Source organism: Dromiciops gliroides, chromosome 2, assembly GCF_019393635.1.
Source record: "Dromiciops gliroides isolate mDroGli1 chromosome 2, mDroGli1.pri, whole genome shotgun sequence".
NCBI lineage: Eukaryota > Metazoa > Chordata > Mammalia > Microbiotheria > Microbiotheriidae > Dromiciops > Dromiciops gliroides.
This window is the reverse complement of record NC_057862.1, coordinates 599218582-599236289: the sequence shown is the minus strand read 5'-3', so window position 1 is coordinate 599236289 and position 17708 is coordinate 599218582. Positions and strand designations below refer to the sequence as shown.

The 17708-nt window shown below is 36.2% G+C and overlaps 1 protein-coding gene across 26 annotated transcripts in view; it reads right to left on the bottom strand.

Annotated features, from left to right (window-relative positions):
• NRXN1 (neurexin 1) overlaps positions 1 to 17482 on the bottom strand; it is a 1484103-nt gene extending 1466621 nt beyond the window's left edge. For 20 of the 26 annotated variants that reach the window (XM_043990255.1, XM_043990273.1, XM_043990260.1 and 17 more), the window contains exons 1-2: positions 16964 to 17481; positions 12435 to 14121 (exon numbers count right to left, since the gene is read on the bottom strand). In XM_043990255.1, the coding sequence (XP_043846190.1) occupies positions 12435 to 13206 (772 nt within the window). In that variant the 5' untranslated portion in view covers positions 13207 to 14121; positions 16964 to 17481. Of the gene's footprint in view, positions 1 to 12434; positions 14122 to 16963 lie in introns of all 26 variants that reach the window. The other 6 variants (XM_043990256.1, XM_043990261.1, XM_043990257.1 and 3 more) reach the window with 1 other exon arrangement.
• Between the last annotated feature and the right edge of the window lie 226 nt (positions 17483 to 17708).

The following is a 17708-nucleotide window of genomic DNA, read 5'->3' as shown; positions in this document are numbered from 1 at the left end:
TAATACATTCTTAAGAAGCAAAAAGATAATTCAAGGTCCAACAAATTGAACTACTATTAGTAAGTAACTGTCAATACAATTTTAAAACATGACTGTGTGTATTTGGTTTTTCACACAATCTCCTGTAATAGGCTGGATGTTGTCAATCAATAATATGGAGATGGTGTTTAATGAACATTTCAAATAACCTCAAAAACTGTAGTAATATCATAAATCACAGAAAATCATTCTTCCACAGGTAATCTTTTAAAAAAGTCATGTCTTTTTATATCTCATTTTAAGGCATTAAGGCAATTTAAACATATATGTGTGTATTATATACATATATATGTATTATATATAGTTAATGATTATCTTTATAACATAAAATGTTATAGTCTCTGATATTTAGCAACATTTTTGTCTATTCATTTAGAAGTTGAATTTTATGTGAAAATGAGATCAAATCACATTTAATAAACTTTTTTACATTTTAAAAGGGTAAAAGTCACATTGGTCTTCAATATCACTATGTTTTACTCAAGAATGAACTGAAACTAACCTAGTGAATTGGAGTACATAAAAGATAGGGTGTGGGCAGGATTATATTTAAAATGACTTATTTTAACTATTTCTACTAAGCAACAAAATATTTATTATTTTGTACCTATACCAAATGGCCATTTGAAATATATAATTATAATAGCCTCAACAAAACAGGAATCACTTCTTGAATACTAGTATATCTGTAGCATTCAGTAAACTATCGTTATGTCTTGCCATGCCAGCTATCTCCCAAAGGAGAATAGATGAACTCAATTCCAAAGAGACAGCAATGCTTAGAAGAAAAACACAGATCTCCTGTTTCTTTGTCTCTGCCTGGCTAGAGACTCTCGTGTTACTTTATCTAGCAAAGTCTGAGTAAAATTTAGCCTAAGCTGGGCTCTTGCAGGGGGCCAATAATGTAGCTGTTGGGTCATGGACAATAGCAGCTTCCAAGTTTGGTAAGAAAGCCATGCCAAGGATGTTTTTTTTTTTTTTATCATGAATTGGAATCCACACAGAATTCATCATGCCTGTTATTAAACATGGAAAACCTCTCTTGGCCTCAGGATGTTTTTACATACTACCCAAGCCATTAAGGTACTTTCCAGTTCTAAATCTTTGAAACCCAAATTCTGTTAACTATTCCCCTTGACAGATTTTCCTTTAACTTTATTTCTCTACCAACTTCATATCAGGGAGCTGGGCTAGGAAAGTGTGATTTTATACAACATTGGTCCACACTGTTTGGTAACAAGTTTCCCCTGGTTGCAAATAAGAAAAAAGGTAGCTTTCAATGCAGGAAATTTGATAAGGACCTTCTTTCTGTGTTAGCATTCTAGCTTGCCTAAGTGAAACCTTTACTTTCGCTCTGTCTTTATTCCAATGGCAGGTAACCTAACAGTGAATATTCCTTCCTCAGTACAGTGTTCAGTTCTTGGACTGAAGTATATGATCATAGATGTAGAGGTGGAATGAACCATAGAAGTTATGGAGTGAAACCCTTTTATTTTACAGATGAGTAAACTGAGGTCCACAAAGGTTAAGTGAAATAAGTATTCAGGGTCACATGAAGTATCTGAGGTAGGTTTCAAACACAATTCTTCTTGACTGAATCTAATATTCTATGCATTATGCTACTTTCTTGGTAAGACACATCCTGTCATCTGAAGAGAGAATCTGCCTTTCAGTTTATAACATTTCAATTTAAAAAATGCAACGTATCATGTCATACCTTTTTTTAAATCAGTTTTTTTTATTCATTTGAGTGAAAGTCCCCATTGGAACTTTTCTAGATGAGAGAAATTAATATTATACTCTTACATTAATAACATCATTAATTTGTGATCCATCTTTTTCCTCCTATTTTTATTAAGACCCCACTCCTTTGAAGGCTAGTATCTGTAGGGCATGACAGACCTACATGATTATTCCTAACCCCCACAGTGCCTGTGCATGAATCAGGTTGGGCTGGTCCCCACCCAAATGGGAGGCTGACTTCTGTTTATCTCAGAGGCAGAAGCTAGATTAGACAGGGTCTAATCTATTCTAAAACAACAAGCGTTATTACCAAGAGCCAATCATGAGACCTTGGTCCTTTCATTAGAGTTTGGAGGAACCTGTCTCATGAAGGAAAAAATTAGCCATAGAGATCTGGATGGAAATTACTTGCCCTGCCCATACTGTTGAAGGCTGCTGAGTTTTATGATCATACTATGTTCTCTGTAGGAGGAGCTGATGATTGTCTAGCCTACCTCCTCATTAAATGTTCACCAATAAGATTTGAGTTTCACTTGTCTGGGGCATTCCCTTTCAGAAGGTATGTGCCTGATTTAAGATATGTCAGAGTGTTTCTTGGGATTTTTGCTTACTGGGAGAAATCACTTATCAATTTGTTGATTATTGGCTAGCCTAGTTAATAAATTGATTATTAATACCTGGAAAATTTTTCTCTCAGAATCTCACTTGTGACACAGAGAAAGAATAGAGTGTGTTGGTCTGCATTTGTCATTATTTGATTTTCCAACTCCATGTTGGTAACTAATTCCTTGTGGCTGACTTTGAACAAATCAAGGCATTTATTTTAAAGGGACAGAAATTAGTCAAGTCCCTTAGATGCCAGGAAATGGAGTTATCTTTTCATTTATGCTAAAGTAGAAGCAGCCCATTAACCATTACATGAATGAAGGAAAAATATCAGAAATAAATAGGCTGGTGTCATGGAAACAAAACATAATACTTCCTGACAATATTTTCTGCTTCTTTATTCTCCTGGCATGAGCAAGTAGCATCATATTTGGGATTCTGTAACATTCTGAAATTCCGAAGATTTAATTATGTCAGCATTTTGAATTAGAAGACATCTACAAACCCAGAGTAGTGTCCAATCACCATTATATTCAATTGCATATACAACTAACATCTCTAGTATATTAACCTTCAGTATAAAAACTTCTTGAGGGAAAGAATTAGATCAGTGATTCATCTTTTCATCTACCTTGCTTTTAGGGTTGCTGTGAAGAAATAATTTTGCAAAATCACTGTATAAATAAAGTTTTAAAAATTTTTGTCTTATAGGTTTAGATGTGATTTTATTATTAGAGGGAACTCCTGGTATGTAAATTTTTTTATACCAATGCAGATAGACAACTTATCTGTAAATTATATTGTTAGAGAGCTGCTTGGTAGAAGTGAATCAGCCAGAATTCAGACCATAGTCACACTCTAGCTTGTATCAGGTAAGATGAATCCATACATTTTTGATTCCAAATATGTCCCTCTAGAACCCATATTATGCAGTTTGCATTAGTGCTGTTGTCATTGTCATTGTTATTATTATTATTACCATCATTATTTTCATCTTTTTATTAACTTTACTCAGCACAGTACTTTTGGCAAAAGTGGCATTTATTAAATGCTATTGAAATCGAATTAAATATTGCAATTATAAAGAATAAGTAACCAAATAAAAATGTACTTACATGCTTTTGTGTTCTATGATTAAACAACAATTATTTTAAAATGAAGTATCCTAAAACATGGACTGTGGAAGAAGTTGTCATAGAACTGGTGGTTTTTCAAAGGTAAAATGATCAAGTATGGTTTGAATACCTGCTCTATTCCTATCACCCAATGCTTCCCCCCCCCAAAAAAAAATCTCAAATGGCCTGATTTGCATTTCTTTGTTTGGTCTTTTGAGTACCAATTGGTCTTTCAAGAAATACCAAAATATGTTAAATAATCAGAAATTGATGGTATGTTCATCAATTGAGAATGGCTGAACCAATTCTGGCATATTAATTTAATGGAATAATATTGTGCTATTATAAGAAATCAGGATCAGGCATATTTCAGAAAAAAACTTGGAAAGAATCAAGTGAATTGATGATGAGTGAAATGAGCAGAATCAGGAGAACATTGTACACAGTAGCAGCAATGGCTGTATGATGATCAGCTATGATAGACTTAGCTGTTCTTAGCAATACAATGATCCAAGACAATTCCAAAGGATTCCTGATGTAAAATGTTTTCCACATCCAGAAAAAAAATCTATGGTGAGGGAGAAAATTTTGGAACTCAAAATCTTATAAAAATGAGTGCTGAAAACTATCTTTACATGTAACTGGAAAAAATTAAATGCTATAAAGATTGAAAAAAAAGAAATACCAATATAATCTAGATTGCCATTCCATTAAGGTGATTTTAAAAACATTATGCAGACACCAGAAATTCAGAAACAATTAAGATAAAAAGGTTGTTTCAGGTCACAAAAAGATAAATTACTTTCTAGCCTTACCCCTAGATTGAGTTTGTATTTATCTTGTACAGATGACTTGATCTATTGCTCTCATGATTTATCTTTGGTGTATATGTCACAATTTAGAATGAAATCTTCATTAATATAAAGGATATTATTTCTGTAGAATCTTATTAAAGATTCTTTTGAAAGCCTTAGTGATCAAGGTTTGAAGTAGATTTAGGACAGTAAGAATTATCTCATTTCAGTTTATACAATGAGTAGATACCATGTCAATTGTTAACATTAAATCTCAATATTTCATTAGTTTAGATTTTACACAGGAAGAACAGTGGAATCAATGTCCTGCTTACTTTGCAGAGTGTTTGACAATGAAATAATATATCAATGTGTAAAAAGAGAACTACTCAGAACCTTAGTTATTCAATTGCATAATATTGAGTTTAAAGGATCCAGAATGAATCTAAAATGACACCAAAGGAAGATTTGTGGAAATTTAAACATTTTTATTAAGATTTGTACTCTGCTAGGACAATACACATTACATTTGTATGAAATTTAACATTTAAAAAGTTAGATGAGGTCTAGTGTTGGATTATCCAATGTGACTGTTCTTTCATTTAATCTTCACCACAATCCTATGCCCTACTTAAGGCAAGGAATTGTCAACCACACTTCACAGATGTAAATCTTTAGCAAATCATCAAAAATGATGTCACTAGTTATGGAAAGAAGCCTGTCTTTTGACTCTTCAACTATTTTTCCTTTGCACAATATAATATAGGGTGAAGTGGCCTATAGAATAGTATGTAATTGCAGTAGAGTGGGGTAAAGTTAGAGTCAGGAAGAATTAAAGTTTCATCCTACGTCTGATACTTATGATCTGCATGACCCTGGACAAATCTTTAATTTCTTTCAGACTCACTATCTACATTTATAAAATGAGGGTACATCTAGTAGCAATCTCACAAGACTTATTTGAAGATTAAATATGAGAATATAAGGAAAGTGATTTTAGAAACAAAGCAAAATATAATGTGAGCTTTTTTTTTGTCAGGCAGGAATAAATTATTACAATGATAGGTAATTTAATACATCTAGGACAATCTTGAAACAATGGCAACAGATGTGAATGCGCAATTTGTCTGAAGAATTACTGCAGGAGATTGAAGCTTCCTTTAATACCTGGGAAACCATCCGATTATCCATGCTTTGGTAGTCTAACCCCTAGTATACCAAATCACCATGACTGATCTGGAAAGCCCCAAGGCAAGCCACAACACCCTATCTGCAGTTCCCAGAATCATTATCAGAGCTTTCCCTGAGAAACTTCTGGTTCTACTTGACATAGATTGAGCAAGGCATAAAGCAGGAACCCTCAATCCAGTCAATGTTCAAATTATTCAGTGCTCAAACCCAGAACCCTATGACTTCTACATGACTGCCCACCCTTGTCTTAGATCTTAAGGTATTGTTTAAGACTAGTTGAAGTCTTCAGGACAACCACCACCTATTTCTTCACTAGGTGAAGAATCTTATCTAAAATAGAAAGAAAGGGCTGCTGAGAAAGCGACACTTATCTTCCAAGTGTAGGAATACCATTCCTTTCTATTCTGCACCAGAGCTTGGATTAGGTATATAATGCTCCCTGTGCTTCCTCCCAATCCCTATAACATATATAGCAAAAGGAAGGATAATGAACAATTATCAAATCCAAAGTTTAGTAATTAAATTTAAGAAACAAAAAGTTGATAAACTACATGAGAAACATTTTTCCATAACTGATCTATGGCATGCCTCTCAAAAATTAACTCTGCATGAGGACATCAATATTCTGAGATAAACCTGTACCACAGAAAATTAAAAACTTAAAAAATAGTTAGGTGCTTGTAAAGAGTGTAGAAATGGAAACAGTTTTCTCAGAGGCTAACTCTTTCTAGGAACATAAAATACATAGAGATTTGCTTAACTATGGTGAGATTGTGAAAAATTCCTTATAAGTTGCACCCCAATTGTTTAAGCAATGAAAAATATGCGCAATGAATTCTGAATCTTGGTAAAATATATCTCCTGCATATGTTGGCCAAGTCCATTACACCACCTTCTAACTACATAAGTAGTGACTAGGAAGAAAAAGCAGAGGCTCTAAAGAAAAATGTAGTTGGATATATTTGATAATATATTTTGTTACCAGTTGATCCTACAGTTATTCTAATGATCAAATGCCTTCTGGAAAATAGATTATTTACCCAAAGTCATGTAAACAAAAAGTGTTAGACTCAGAGAGAATTAATGTCAGTGGGACACACAGGGTTAACTTTATTTTATAATGAAATAGAAATGAATAGTAATAAATGACAAAATCCACTGACAACTAGACCATGTGATAGTAAATAGGACACAAACCTGGAAAATGATCATTAATTACCCTCATGCTTTGTATCACAAAACCCAGAAGAGGAATAAGGTTTTGTGGGAAGCTTAATTAAATCCAATTCCAAAAATCATGTATTAAGCATTGACTATTTGCAAGGGGCTTTGTTTGCTACTGGCACTATAAAGACAGTGAAAAATAGTTCCTTTTCTCACAGAACTTATATTTCCTAAGATTAATACTTAATTTTAGGAAAATTTGCAGTAGATATGCCATGATTGCTGAAAAAAAGTGCTTTCCCTCTAGGATTTTTAAAACTCAAATGTAATTCCAAGGCAGTTGGAGGTATATATCTAATCCAACTAGTGAAGGATCAAAAAAAAAAAATGAAAGGCAACTAATCAGCTCTAATTCTTCCTCTCATAAATAAATAAATAAATAGATAAATAAACAAACAAATAAGTGAATGAATGAATGAATGAATAAATAAATAAATAAATAAGAATAAGAAGAAATCTAATAACAAACAATGACAGTGAAGACTAATAAAGGCATACAATATTTTAACTAATGCAGAATTCATCTATAGGATTCATAGCTAAGTGATAGAATTAGAAGTGATAATAAAATGTACTATTGATCTTCATGTAACATAGAAAAAAATAATTTATTCAGAAACCTAAGGCTACAAACAGACTTATAGGCCACAAGGCAAATGCTAAAATAAAATAAAATTAATTTGTTTTAAATGCTCTTGGACTCAGATTACGGTGGAAAGAATAAGAACAAGATTTTCTAAATTGTGGCATTTTCAATACCCAAGATTCCATCTTTGGTTAGAGTTCCTTTACATTTGAGAGAGAGGGAAAAAGGCCCAGGTACAAATTATTCTTTAACACCTCCCTAACTGGAAATAAGGTTTTTGAAAGTTACATATAGGCAGCTTCTTTTACAGTTTTAGAATTTTTAATTCATCTTTGATTATAAAATATGTTTTCTAGGCCAGGCAAAGTTTCTGATGAACAGAATACATTACTATGTCTTGATTCCAGCAAAGCCTTTCATTCAGGCCCAAGTCATTGAAGGCTGTTAGGCTTATTTTGAAAATTTCTAACAGAGATCATCTACTTTTTGTGAGAATCCTCTGAATGACAGAGATGATTTCAAATTAATATTTTAGGCAAAGTTTAGCTCTATTGTTAGTTTAATTTTTATTAAATAAACATGAATTGCATGTTTTGGTGTTTTTGTTTTGTTTTCTTTTCTTTTTTGGTCTACAGTGTACCATGCTAGGCAAAGTGGAGAAAGTGTCTCTGTCTTCATTATGCTGGCACTGTAGTGATATTAGTGCCATAGAATTACATTCCAACCATACTTTCTATAGGATATATACCTTAGTGATAGGAGATGGCATAAGAAACATTAAGGAGAACAAATAATAAATATTTTGTGTGTCTATTTAGGTACAAGACATTGCACTTAGTGCCTTGGAACTAAAGGGGTGAATCTGCCATGATCCTTTCTTCCAAGTGTTTACTACCTAACTGAGGAGATAAAATGGAAAAACATTAAAAATGATCTAATATGAAAGTGCTTCAGAGGTTCAGAAGACCTGTGTTTCACTCCTCAGATATGCCACTCTCTTAGACAAGATACTTTATGTCTCTAATTATTAGTTTCCCACATCAGAAAAAATGTGGGAGTTCAATTACATGATCTCTAAATTATCATTCAGTGCAATTGTAAATGTTATAAATTTTACAGATAATGATTTCCAAGGGAGGGACCCAAGTCCATATGAAAAATAATGACATTCATAAATATTCTGAAGAAATGTATAAATTCCTCAGAGGATGGAATCAGAACTTCCAGATAAGATCTAGTTCAGTACTCAGAGTATAATGAATGAGCACGACTGATGTGCATTACAAATCTTAAATAGCATATATAGTACCCTGTGGTCAGTTTGATAAGTTCCCAGATAGGATATAATATATAAATAATTTTGTAGATGTTTGAATATATTAAGCAATCAACCAAACAAAAATCTCTCAGACATTTGGTTATGGAAGATGATTAAAGGAATCATAATTCAAGCTAATAGTTGAAAATTAAAACATTAAATGCATAAGACATGGTCTTATTAAAATATAAAATATTTTTAAAAGTTAATAATTTTAAATCTTTTTCAGGTCTATATTGTTATTTTGATGCTTGGGCATTTGTGGATCCCATTAATTCTTTCATATCACTAGGAAAACTACTTAGTACACTGAAGCAGAAATGCTAAACAATGATACAGTTTAGTAGCAGTAGGTGTGGGGGAAATCAATATATAATCTATCAGTTTGGAAAAAAAAAAGGATTTTTCCCTTTCAATCAAATTCTGATGCTTATGCCCACCATTGCACAATGTTATACATCTATATATCTCTATCACTATCTCTATCTCCATCTCTGTAACTATCTATCAAAATGTTTTGGGGAAATCTATTTTCTTTTCAAACCCCATCTTTTGAATTACAGAGACAAAATCATATATCCTAAACATTGATCTAGGCAGTATTTCATAGTTCAATATTACTACTTGGCTGGGCGATGAGGATATCTGTGCTCCAGCATGCTTCTGTTGATAACTAGAAGAACTCTCTTAACCAGTTCTGTATTTCAATCTACCACCACCACCACCAAAAAAAAAAAAAAAAAGTCTGATAGTACCGTTCCTTTCCGTAGTACACCCTTCCTTCCCATCCCCCTCTACAGACACATGATGTCAATAAACAAGAAAACTAGGAAAGGTTAACCCCTTAGGGACAGGTATGCTAGGGAAACCAAATATTGTATAAGTCTGAAAATACACGTTTTTTTTGCGAGGATGTTTAGATCCAGTGTGAGAGAAAGACAAACCGTCTTTCTTGGTCATGTTTCTGATTCTAACTAGAAATAGGTAATCCCAGGGCATGCAGAATGGTAGCAGAGTATATAATGTTTACTATTATTTTTGCCAAGTTAAAAAAAAAAAAGATTGTGGACAGTTGAATATAAATGATGATTAAAGAAATAGCTCCATTTTAACTGCATCTGAATGTTTCTGTTGACCTTTGTCTAGATAAATGGAGATAATATTGGGAAAGGAATTCAAAAGACTCCTCATTTCTATCTATTTTAAATCAATTATTCAACAGGAAATCATTTGACAGACACTTAATAGGAAAAAAAATTGGTAACAAGGGATGAGTCCTTTTGGGGAAAGTGACTTCAGTCTCTGCCCTGTTCATTTTCTGATTCTCTATTTTTTAAAGTAGTCTACAATTACATTTTCCTTAGTGGTTAGAACTAGAAATTACCATTGCACTCAATATATGACATATATGTACAAATTGATTAGTGCTACATAAGAATCCTGATGGGTTTGAAACCTAGATAGAATTATCTTTTTCATCAATTACTATGGTGTTCAATAATGCAAGTTGGGAAGTATTCTTTATCTAACAGGAGAAAAAATAATAGTACTCCCTGTATTTCAAAACAAAACGCAGGTCCCAAGACATCTAATTTTGCTTCTCTTTGACATATCACTTTTTTTCCCTCTCTTCTCTATGCTGAAACCTTCCTGATTATGCATGATCCCTCATTCTCTACATCCAAGATGCACAGAAAAAACATCAAATTTTTCATTAAAAACACCCACTCACACAGTACCAGCTGTCATTGTATCATATTTGTTGCCTAATTTAAAAACGGAAGTTTCATTTCATGTGTTCTTCATTTAATTGTATTTATGCCTTTTAAAGCAATAGCAGGTTCTGATTAAGGAATTTCTACAGAATAATTGTACTTTATATCATTTTCTATTAATCTATGACAATTATACTTTATTTTTACTTTATCCAAACCATTATACCTGTCATTTCCTCCTTTGATTCATATGAGGACCCAATTTTCCCCCAAGGAGGCAGGATTGAGAATGTAAATAGAACTATCAAGTCTAATACTACAGCTATGGAAATTTATTAACAAAGCTGATTTGTACCATATGCCTTGGAAGCCATTCTCCTGCTGAATTTTTGAAAGTGATCATGACTGTCAATAATAATCTGAATATGTTCTAGAATGAAGTGATCCTTGACTTTGCTTCCATTAATTGCTAAGACAACTAAGATTTCAAGGTGTCCAACTAGACCAGCTCCCAAATGTTTCTGATGGTTTTTTAAAGTAAACATTTATACATGTTAAGCAAAGAATTCTGAAAATAAGTGACAAGTGAAAGAGTTGCCAGTCCTAATAATATTTATGTTGGCTATTTCTCCCCAGCAGAGTCAGCAAAAGACAGAAGGTGTTACATAATGAAACACACCCACAAATGAGGTTTCTGTCTATATAGCTTTCACAATGGCACATACTGTTCACCTTTTTCATTTCACTTATAAATTATATTTACCCACTCATTGATATTCCTAATTAAGGCTATAAAATACCTATTTTATTTACAATGTTCCTTCTCTTTTGTTTATCTTTTAGCAACTCTCACATTGCTTTTCCTCATTTAAAAATATTAATTCCCTAATTTGGGGATGGTATACTTTTGGTCCACCCAAAGTGTTGTTTTATTTTCACTATCATGAAAACCATAAACCTGAATTCCACTACAGTAAAAATATTACAGAAGGAAAAGAAACCTAGTTGTCAACAATTTTTTAAAAAAGTAATTTTCAAACTGCCTGAAGCCCCACTAACAGCATAATTTTCTTTATGCCTTAATTTCTCTGTTTTTTTTTTTTTACCATAGGGGAATATCTTCATAAACATGGCCTTTCCAATTTTTTTTTATCTATTCCCAGTGTGTAAACATTTAGTAACTTCCCGTGCTTAAAATTCATTTTTTCCACTGATTCACTTCCCCTTTTATCTATCATCATTTGGGAAACACACATTCAATTTTTCAGCATTTTCAGAAATCAGCATGGCCTATCTTGCTCCTCTTAAGGAACTATAACAAATACCAAGGTTTCTTTTTGTTTAGCAGATAATGGGTTTCTTTATAGCTATGAGAATCAAGTGAAGGGCCTGAATTACTACTACTCTAACAAAAACAATTTTCCAATTTTCCTCTTCCTTCTCTTTTTTCTTTCAAGTTTGTTTCTATATACTCTCCTCTATCCATTGAATAGAATTCTCATTACTTGACCTTATTTTTGAAAATCACAAATAATCACATAAATGCCCTCACTCTTGGCCATGGTGAACCTCCCAATTCCACTTTCACACTCACTCCAAAATCCATCGTATACATACCTAGCCTCTTTCAGACATTTTCATTAACTTTTATTGCATGGATAGCTACTATGTAGTTTGCAGGACAATCTGGAGTGAATAGGTGGGGGGAAAGTTTAAGAATGAGTAGATGGGCTATATCCAAGTAAATAATTATGTCACATTCATGAACTTAGAGGACTGGTTCAAAGATAAGGGTAATACCCTCATCCAAAAGGACAAAGAGCTCATTATGCTTCATAATTGGCTAGAATCAAGCAAGGAAATACAGAGATCCCTATTTGACAGTGAATTCAGGGATTGTGGCTACTGGAAGGGTTCGTAGATACCAAGGAAAATCCATGGATCAAACAAAGACAGAGAGGCGGGAAGAGATAGGACCTCACCTTGGAGATAACAGACAAACATTGTCTAGAATAGTGAAATCCCATGCAAGCTTACCCATCATGCCCACCATTCCCTTTCTTTGCCCCCCCTTTGGAGAGGTGGGCATAGGGGGGCTCTTACCTTGGCTGCAATCCTTGCCACGGAAGCCAGTTCGGGAGCAGTCACACACCGCTTTGTCATCCACCACAGAGCAGACACCTCCATTGAGGCACACGCCTCCCTCGCCCTCCTCCCCAACCTCACATGGGCTCCCCCCACCACTACTGGGAGGTTCATCCTCCAGTTTCACCTCGCCACTCTCCACTGGCAAGGCCTGGGATGAGTTCACCCGCACATCACGAATCCACCCTTTGAAGGGTTCCCGCTCCCTCACTGAGGCCAATGTCAACTTGAGTGCTGCTGCCCGTAGTTCTGGAGGCAGGCCACCCACAAAGAGACCACTGAATACTGTCATATCTCGTCGCTTGGACTTGACCTCTACCCACTTGGCCTCTATTTGGTCAATGAGCAAAGTTGTGTTTCGGAATTGACGGCGAATCCGCACAGTGTGCCAAGTGCCATCATTGACTGGTGTATCCGACAGAAGTACTGCAGGCTCAGCACAAAAGATTGAAAAGCTGAGCTGTAGTCGGCCACCTCTAGTAAGGATCAACTCCAAGAAGTCACAAAAACCCTCATCATCAAAGTAGAGAACTAGGCCCCGAGCACTTCGGGTCTTCAGCTGGAAACTCATCTCACTCTCACAACAGGCATTCCACTTGGGGAATCGTGTCCACTGGCCATCAGCCCCTGGGAACTCCAGTCCACTGCCCAGCTCTGCCCAGCACCCCAGAAGTAGGAGTGAGAGGCATATAAGGAAGCAGCCCCCACGCTGGAGCAGCGCCGTCCCCATGCTCGGGGCTGGGGTGCGGCGCGGAGACACAGGGGTGGACAGGTTCAAAATATTTCTGGACACCCTAAGGTGGAATTGGGCAGGGGGAGGGTCAAGGAATAAGAAAGGGTAGGAATATGAAGGAAAATAGTTGGAGTAAGAAAGCTCCCTCCTTTACTTGATACCCTCTTTCTTCTTCTTTTTCCAAAAGCTTCTTACCCTCTTTGTATATTTCCTACCCCAGTGAAAAATGTTGGTTCTAGTGGTATAGTATGGCCCCAGAACTTCCAGGCCAAAGTAGAAATACACTTTGAGTAAACGTGATAAAATCTTTTTCAAGAACAAAGCAAGAAAAAAAATTGCTGATCACATAGGTAGAAGATATGGGCTGTTGATTCAATGAATGAGTCAGCAGATGCTCCCACTTCCAAATGGCACAATCTTTCAGAATCTTCTGGTGGTAGAGACAGTACAGATGTGTAGGAAAACCAAAACAAAACACCAAGCTTCTCAGATGTTTGACAACCTAATATTAATATTTCCACATGCCTGAATATGTATATCTTCACATGTTACCCCCAAGCTGGATAGTCCCCAGTAGGGGGAAGAAAGGTCCTTATCTTCTTTAGAACATCAATTATCAATTCCAAACTTGCCTGCCAATGGGGGTTGTTATGTCAGATCACAAAACATTGGTCCCACTGCAGCAAGGGTAGAATGCTAACCTCCTTGCTCATGACTTCCCAAGCTATTTTTAAAAAAATCTCCTTTTTTCTTCTCCCCAACAGTGGGGTTGAAGGAGAGTTCCTTTAATTATAAAGCTCAACAGTTCCTCTTCTTTTCCTTCCTTCCATGCAAGGACAAGCTCAACTTGGGCACATGTTGATTTGTTGTGGTTTTTTGTTGTTGGGTTGTTTTTTTTTGTGACCCAGAAATCTGCAAAGAATTAAAAAAAATCAAAATAAATTTAAATCTATTTACTGTGTCAGATGAATTTCTTTACTGTTTACCATAAAATAAACTAATATTGTGAATAATGAGGAAATAAAACAAATTCTGTGTTTACTTAATCTAGGATGATCCTAAAGTCTAGTGTAACCATACAAAAATGCTTAATGCAAATTTGCAGCTTCTTATAGTAACTAACCAGCAGCCATTCAAAATAGTTTAGGAAAGAGAACTGATCTTTATCATCTTTATTTTTCAGGAAGTTTTCTTTTAAAAAATCTGAAAGGGGATAAATTATTTCCTGCTTATTCTTCTTGGAATTGATATTTTCATCCAGAAATATATCCTTACTTCATTATTATCTCTTACCTGAGTATAAAAGTATGAATATCACCTAGTCAGAACTCATACATATAAATAGGTTTGGGCACATATAAAGTAGATTAAACATACAGTGGCAAACTGCTGACTTTAATTTCCACTGCATTCCTACCATTTTATTTACACAAGGAAAGATGGTGCAACAATGGTTCCTCAGAAGATACTTCAAAATTATCAAAGTATCCTTAGTTACTTTTGAAAATTAAAATTTTCAAAATGCTCTATAATATTTAGTAAAAATTCCGTTGAAACTTGGAATTTTAAAAAGTAGGATTCACTCTTCAATTCATTTTCTATAAGGTATGCAGTCCTCTAGGGACATTACGGTATTTAATATTTTTCCTATAATTGTAGCAATCCTAAGTCCTGCTCAGTTCCTTTTCTGGCTGTCCCCTAGTAGAATTTTTGTGTCCTGAGAAGCAGCTGGCATGCATGACACCTCAGCTCTTATGGCTCAAGAAATCCAAGGATTTAAAATCATACCTTTGAATCACTACCACCTCAGCATATAACAGTCTCCTGTCTATGCTATTAAATCACCTCTCTTTATCCTACTCTAATATGACAGTTTTTTGAAATGCCAAAAGACAAAAATACTGAGCATTGCCTAAGCCATTTTTTGTAAATAAAAAAGAGGGGGGGATGAGGAGGGGGTATCTTGTATGAACAAGAACAACGTCATGAATATGTTGTCTTGCCATGTCAAGAAAAAATGTGCATTATTCTCTCCCTCCAAAAAACAATAATTTATCACCTGGACACAGAAACTCACTGTCTAATTAACACTTTTTTTTTTTTTTAACAAGCAGAAACTAGCTGTAATTTATTGCACCGCATTGTGCTGCTGCTTCTGCACGGAGGGAGCTTGAAGCATTTCTCTTCAGTACAGAGCAATCCCTACAGGTGTCAGCTGAGAGCCACCAAGCTGGGGATCCCACTTCAAGTTCCTCCCTAGATGAAATTGATGACCGGCTGGGTCGCTCTCTCTCTCTCTCTCTCTCTCTCTCTCTCTCTCTCTCTCTCTCTCTCTCTCTCTTCTAATACATACACACCCCATACTAGCAAAAGGAAAAAAAAATCCCAGCTGCTTATTTATTATGGCTGATACATTCCACACCACCACTAAACACACCAAACACCAGACCTGTCTGTAAGAGTGATTTGCCTAGTTGTCAGAAAAACAGTTTTACTATTTTAAAGAATACAGAATTTTAGATACTATATCGCATAAGTGGACTCATAGACCTCAGTCTTTAAAAACATGCAAAATAAAAAAGGATTGACACAAACTTAAAATACTATACAGAATGCAAATATTAGCTGCTCCATTAGAAAATCATTTTATCATGTCTTTTCCCAGATCTAGTTATTTTCTTAATATGTTACACGCATCATCATATAATCTACCTCCCTTTCTCCCACTTATCTTCTTCTTCACCTAATTTGTCATTTTTGTTTGAGAAGAAAAAGGAAAAAAAACACCAGAAGACAAATACATTTTTAGTACAGAGCAGGACAACTAGCTATCACAATTCTTAGAGGAAGCTTATTGTGTGTATCAGTGTGTATTTATATGGAGAAAAAAAGAATCTCTCTTGGTACAGGGAATACCTGGCCAGTTCACAAATTACAGGATGAAATAAAAGGATCTGAAAAACAACCTTGCTGCAGCCAAAAGGAGAAGCGCTCTAATTCAAAAGCAGATTTAACAGCCTCATTAATCTTTTCTTTCATTTCTAGAATCAAATTCATTCCCAAGCTACTGGAAGGATCGATACAATACCCTCACCAGATGCAGTTACATTTATTTTAATATGTTTCTAACACACACACACACACACACACACACACACACACACACACACACACACACACACACACACACACACACCCCTTTCCCATCTTTCAAAGCATGCGATTAGCAAGAACCTGAATAGTTTCAGAAACATTAAAATAAAAAGAAAAGTAATTAATTATTTTTTCGCTCTCAGATAAGTCCCCTAATGACAATACACACCCAATATTCTCCCCCTTCTTTCCCGCCCAGTCCCTACGCTCCATCTCTATTCCCAGTGCAGTTTCTTGGATTGCATGGATTAAGGAAACACGCAGCTAGGGGGGGTGGGGAGATATATTTTATTGCCTAGATTTCTAGCCTGCCAGTTCTTTCTTGTTGCTATTAAAACACAGCATCCAACCTTAAGTTACTACCTCGGGTCCACCATCTCATCTTTCTCCTATTTGGGAGGCTACACGCAATCCTCCCCCTCGGTGTGTCCCCCCCCCCCCCCAACCCTATCCCCTGTGTATATGTGGCAGATCCTAGCTCAGTTACGGGAAAGGGGTGGGTGGGGGGTTTCCCTTCCCAGCCTATTACCCCACACCCCACCACGACTACTATCCCTATTCCTCCACCCAAACCAAATCCATGTTGATCTTCTTTACCTACCTGCTTGGATTTTCCTTTTAGGTCTTGGCAGAGCCAGAAGCATGCATCGGTCAAAGAGAATTTCCGGAGGTCTCTGGCTCTAAGGCGACTGCTGCTGCTTTTTCAGAGGCGTCAGGCTTGAGCGTCTATCTCTAGGAGTGAGGGAGGGGAGAACAGGCAAAGGAGGGGAGGAGGAGGAGAGGAGAAGAGGAGAGAAGAGAGGAGGAGGAGGAGGTGGTGGTGGAAAAGGAGGAGGCTGGGTTACGTGATACCGGGTGCTGTCCTTCTGCGAGAAGGGCGGAGCTGCGCTCTCTGCAGTACCACGGAGAGCGGTGTCCCCTTCTTCAGGCTCGGGATGGGGTGAGCTTGCCTGGCTTTGCGGGCAGGCTTCCTCTAGCCCTCCGGGTCTGGATGCTTGAGAACCGGGGATTTGCAACCTTTGCACCGTCCCTTTGCAGGGGGAGCCTGATCCAGGGGGCGGGATCCTGCTGCAAGCGCTTCTAACTTGCCACCACCCCGCCAACCTTCCCCCCCACACCCCTACTCCCCTGAAGGGGGAAAAAGCCTAGCCTAATCTACTGAGCATGCCCAGTCCCCAGTTTAAACCACGCAAGGTTTGCAAGGAGATTCCACTTCTCCGGGGTTTAGTAATGATTAGGGCGGAGGGACAGAAAACTCTGAGAGACAGGGCACTGAAGACAGGAGGGAAGGGAGCCTTAATGGTCTACGCTGGGAGAGTGTTGGGGCGAAACAACAGAAAATATCT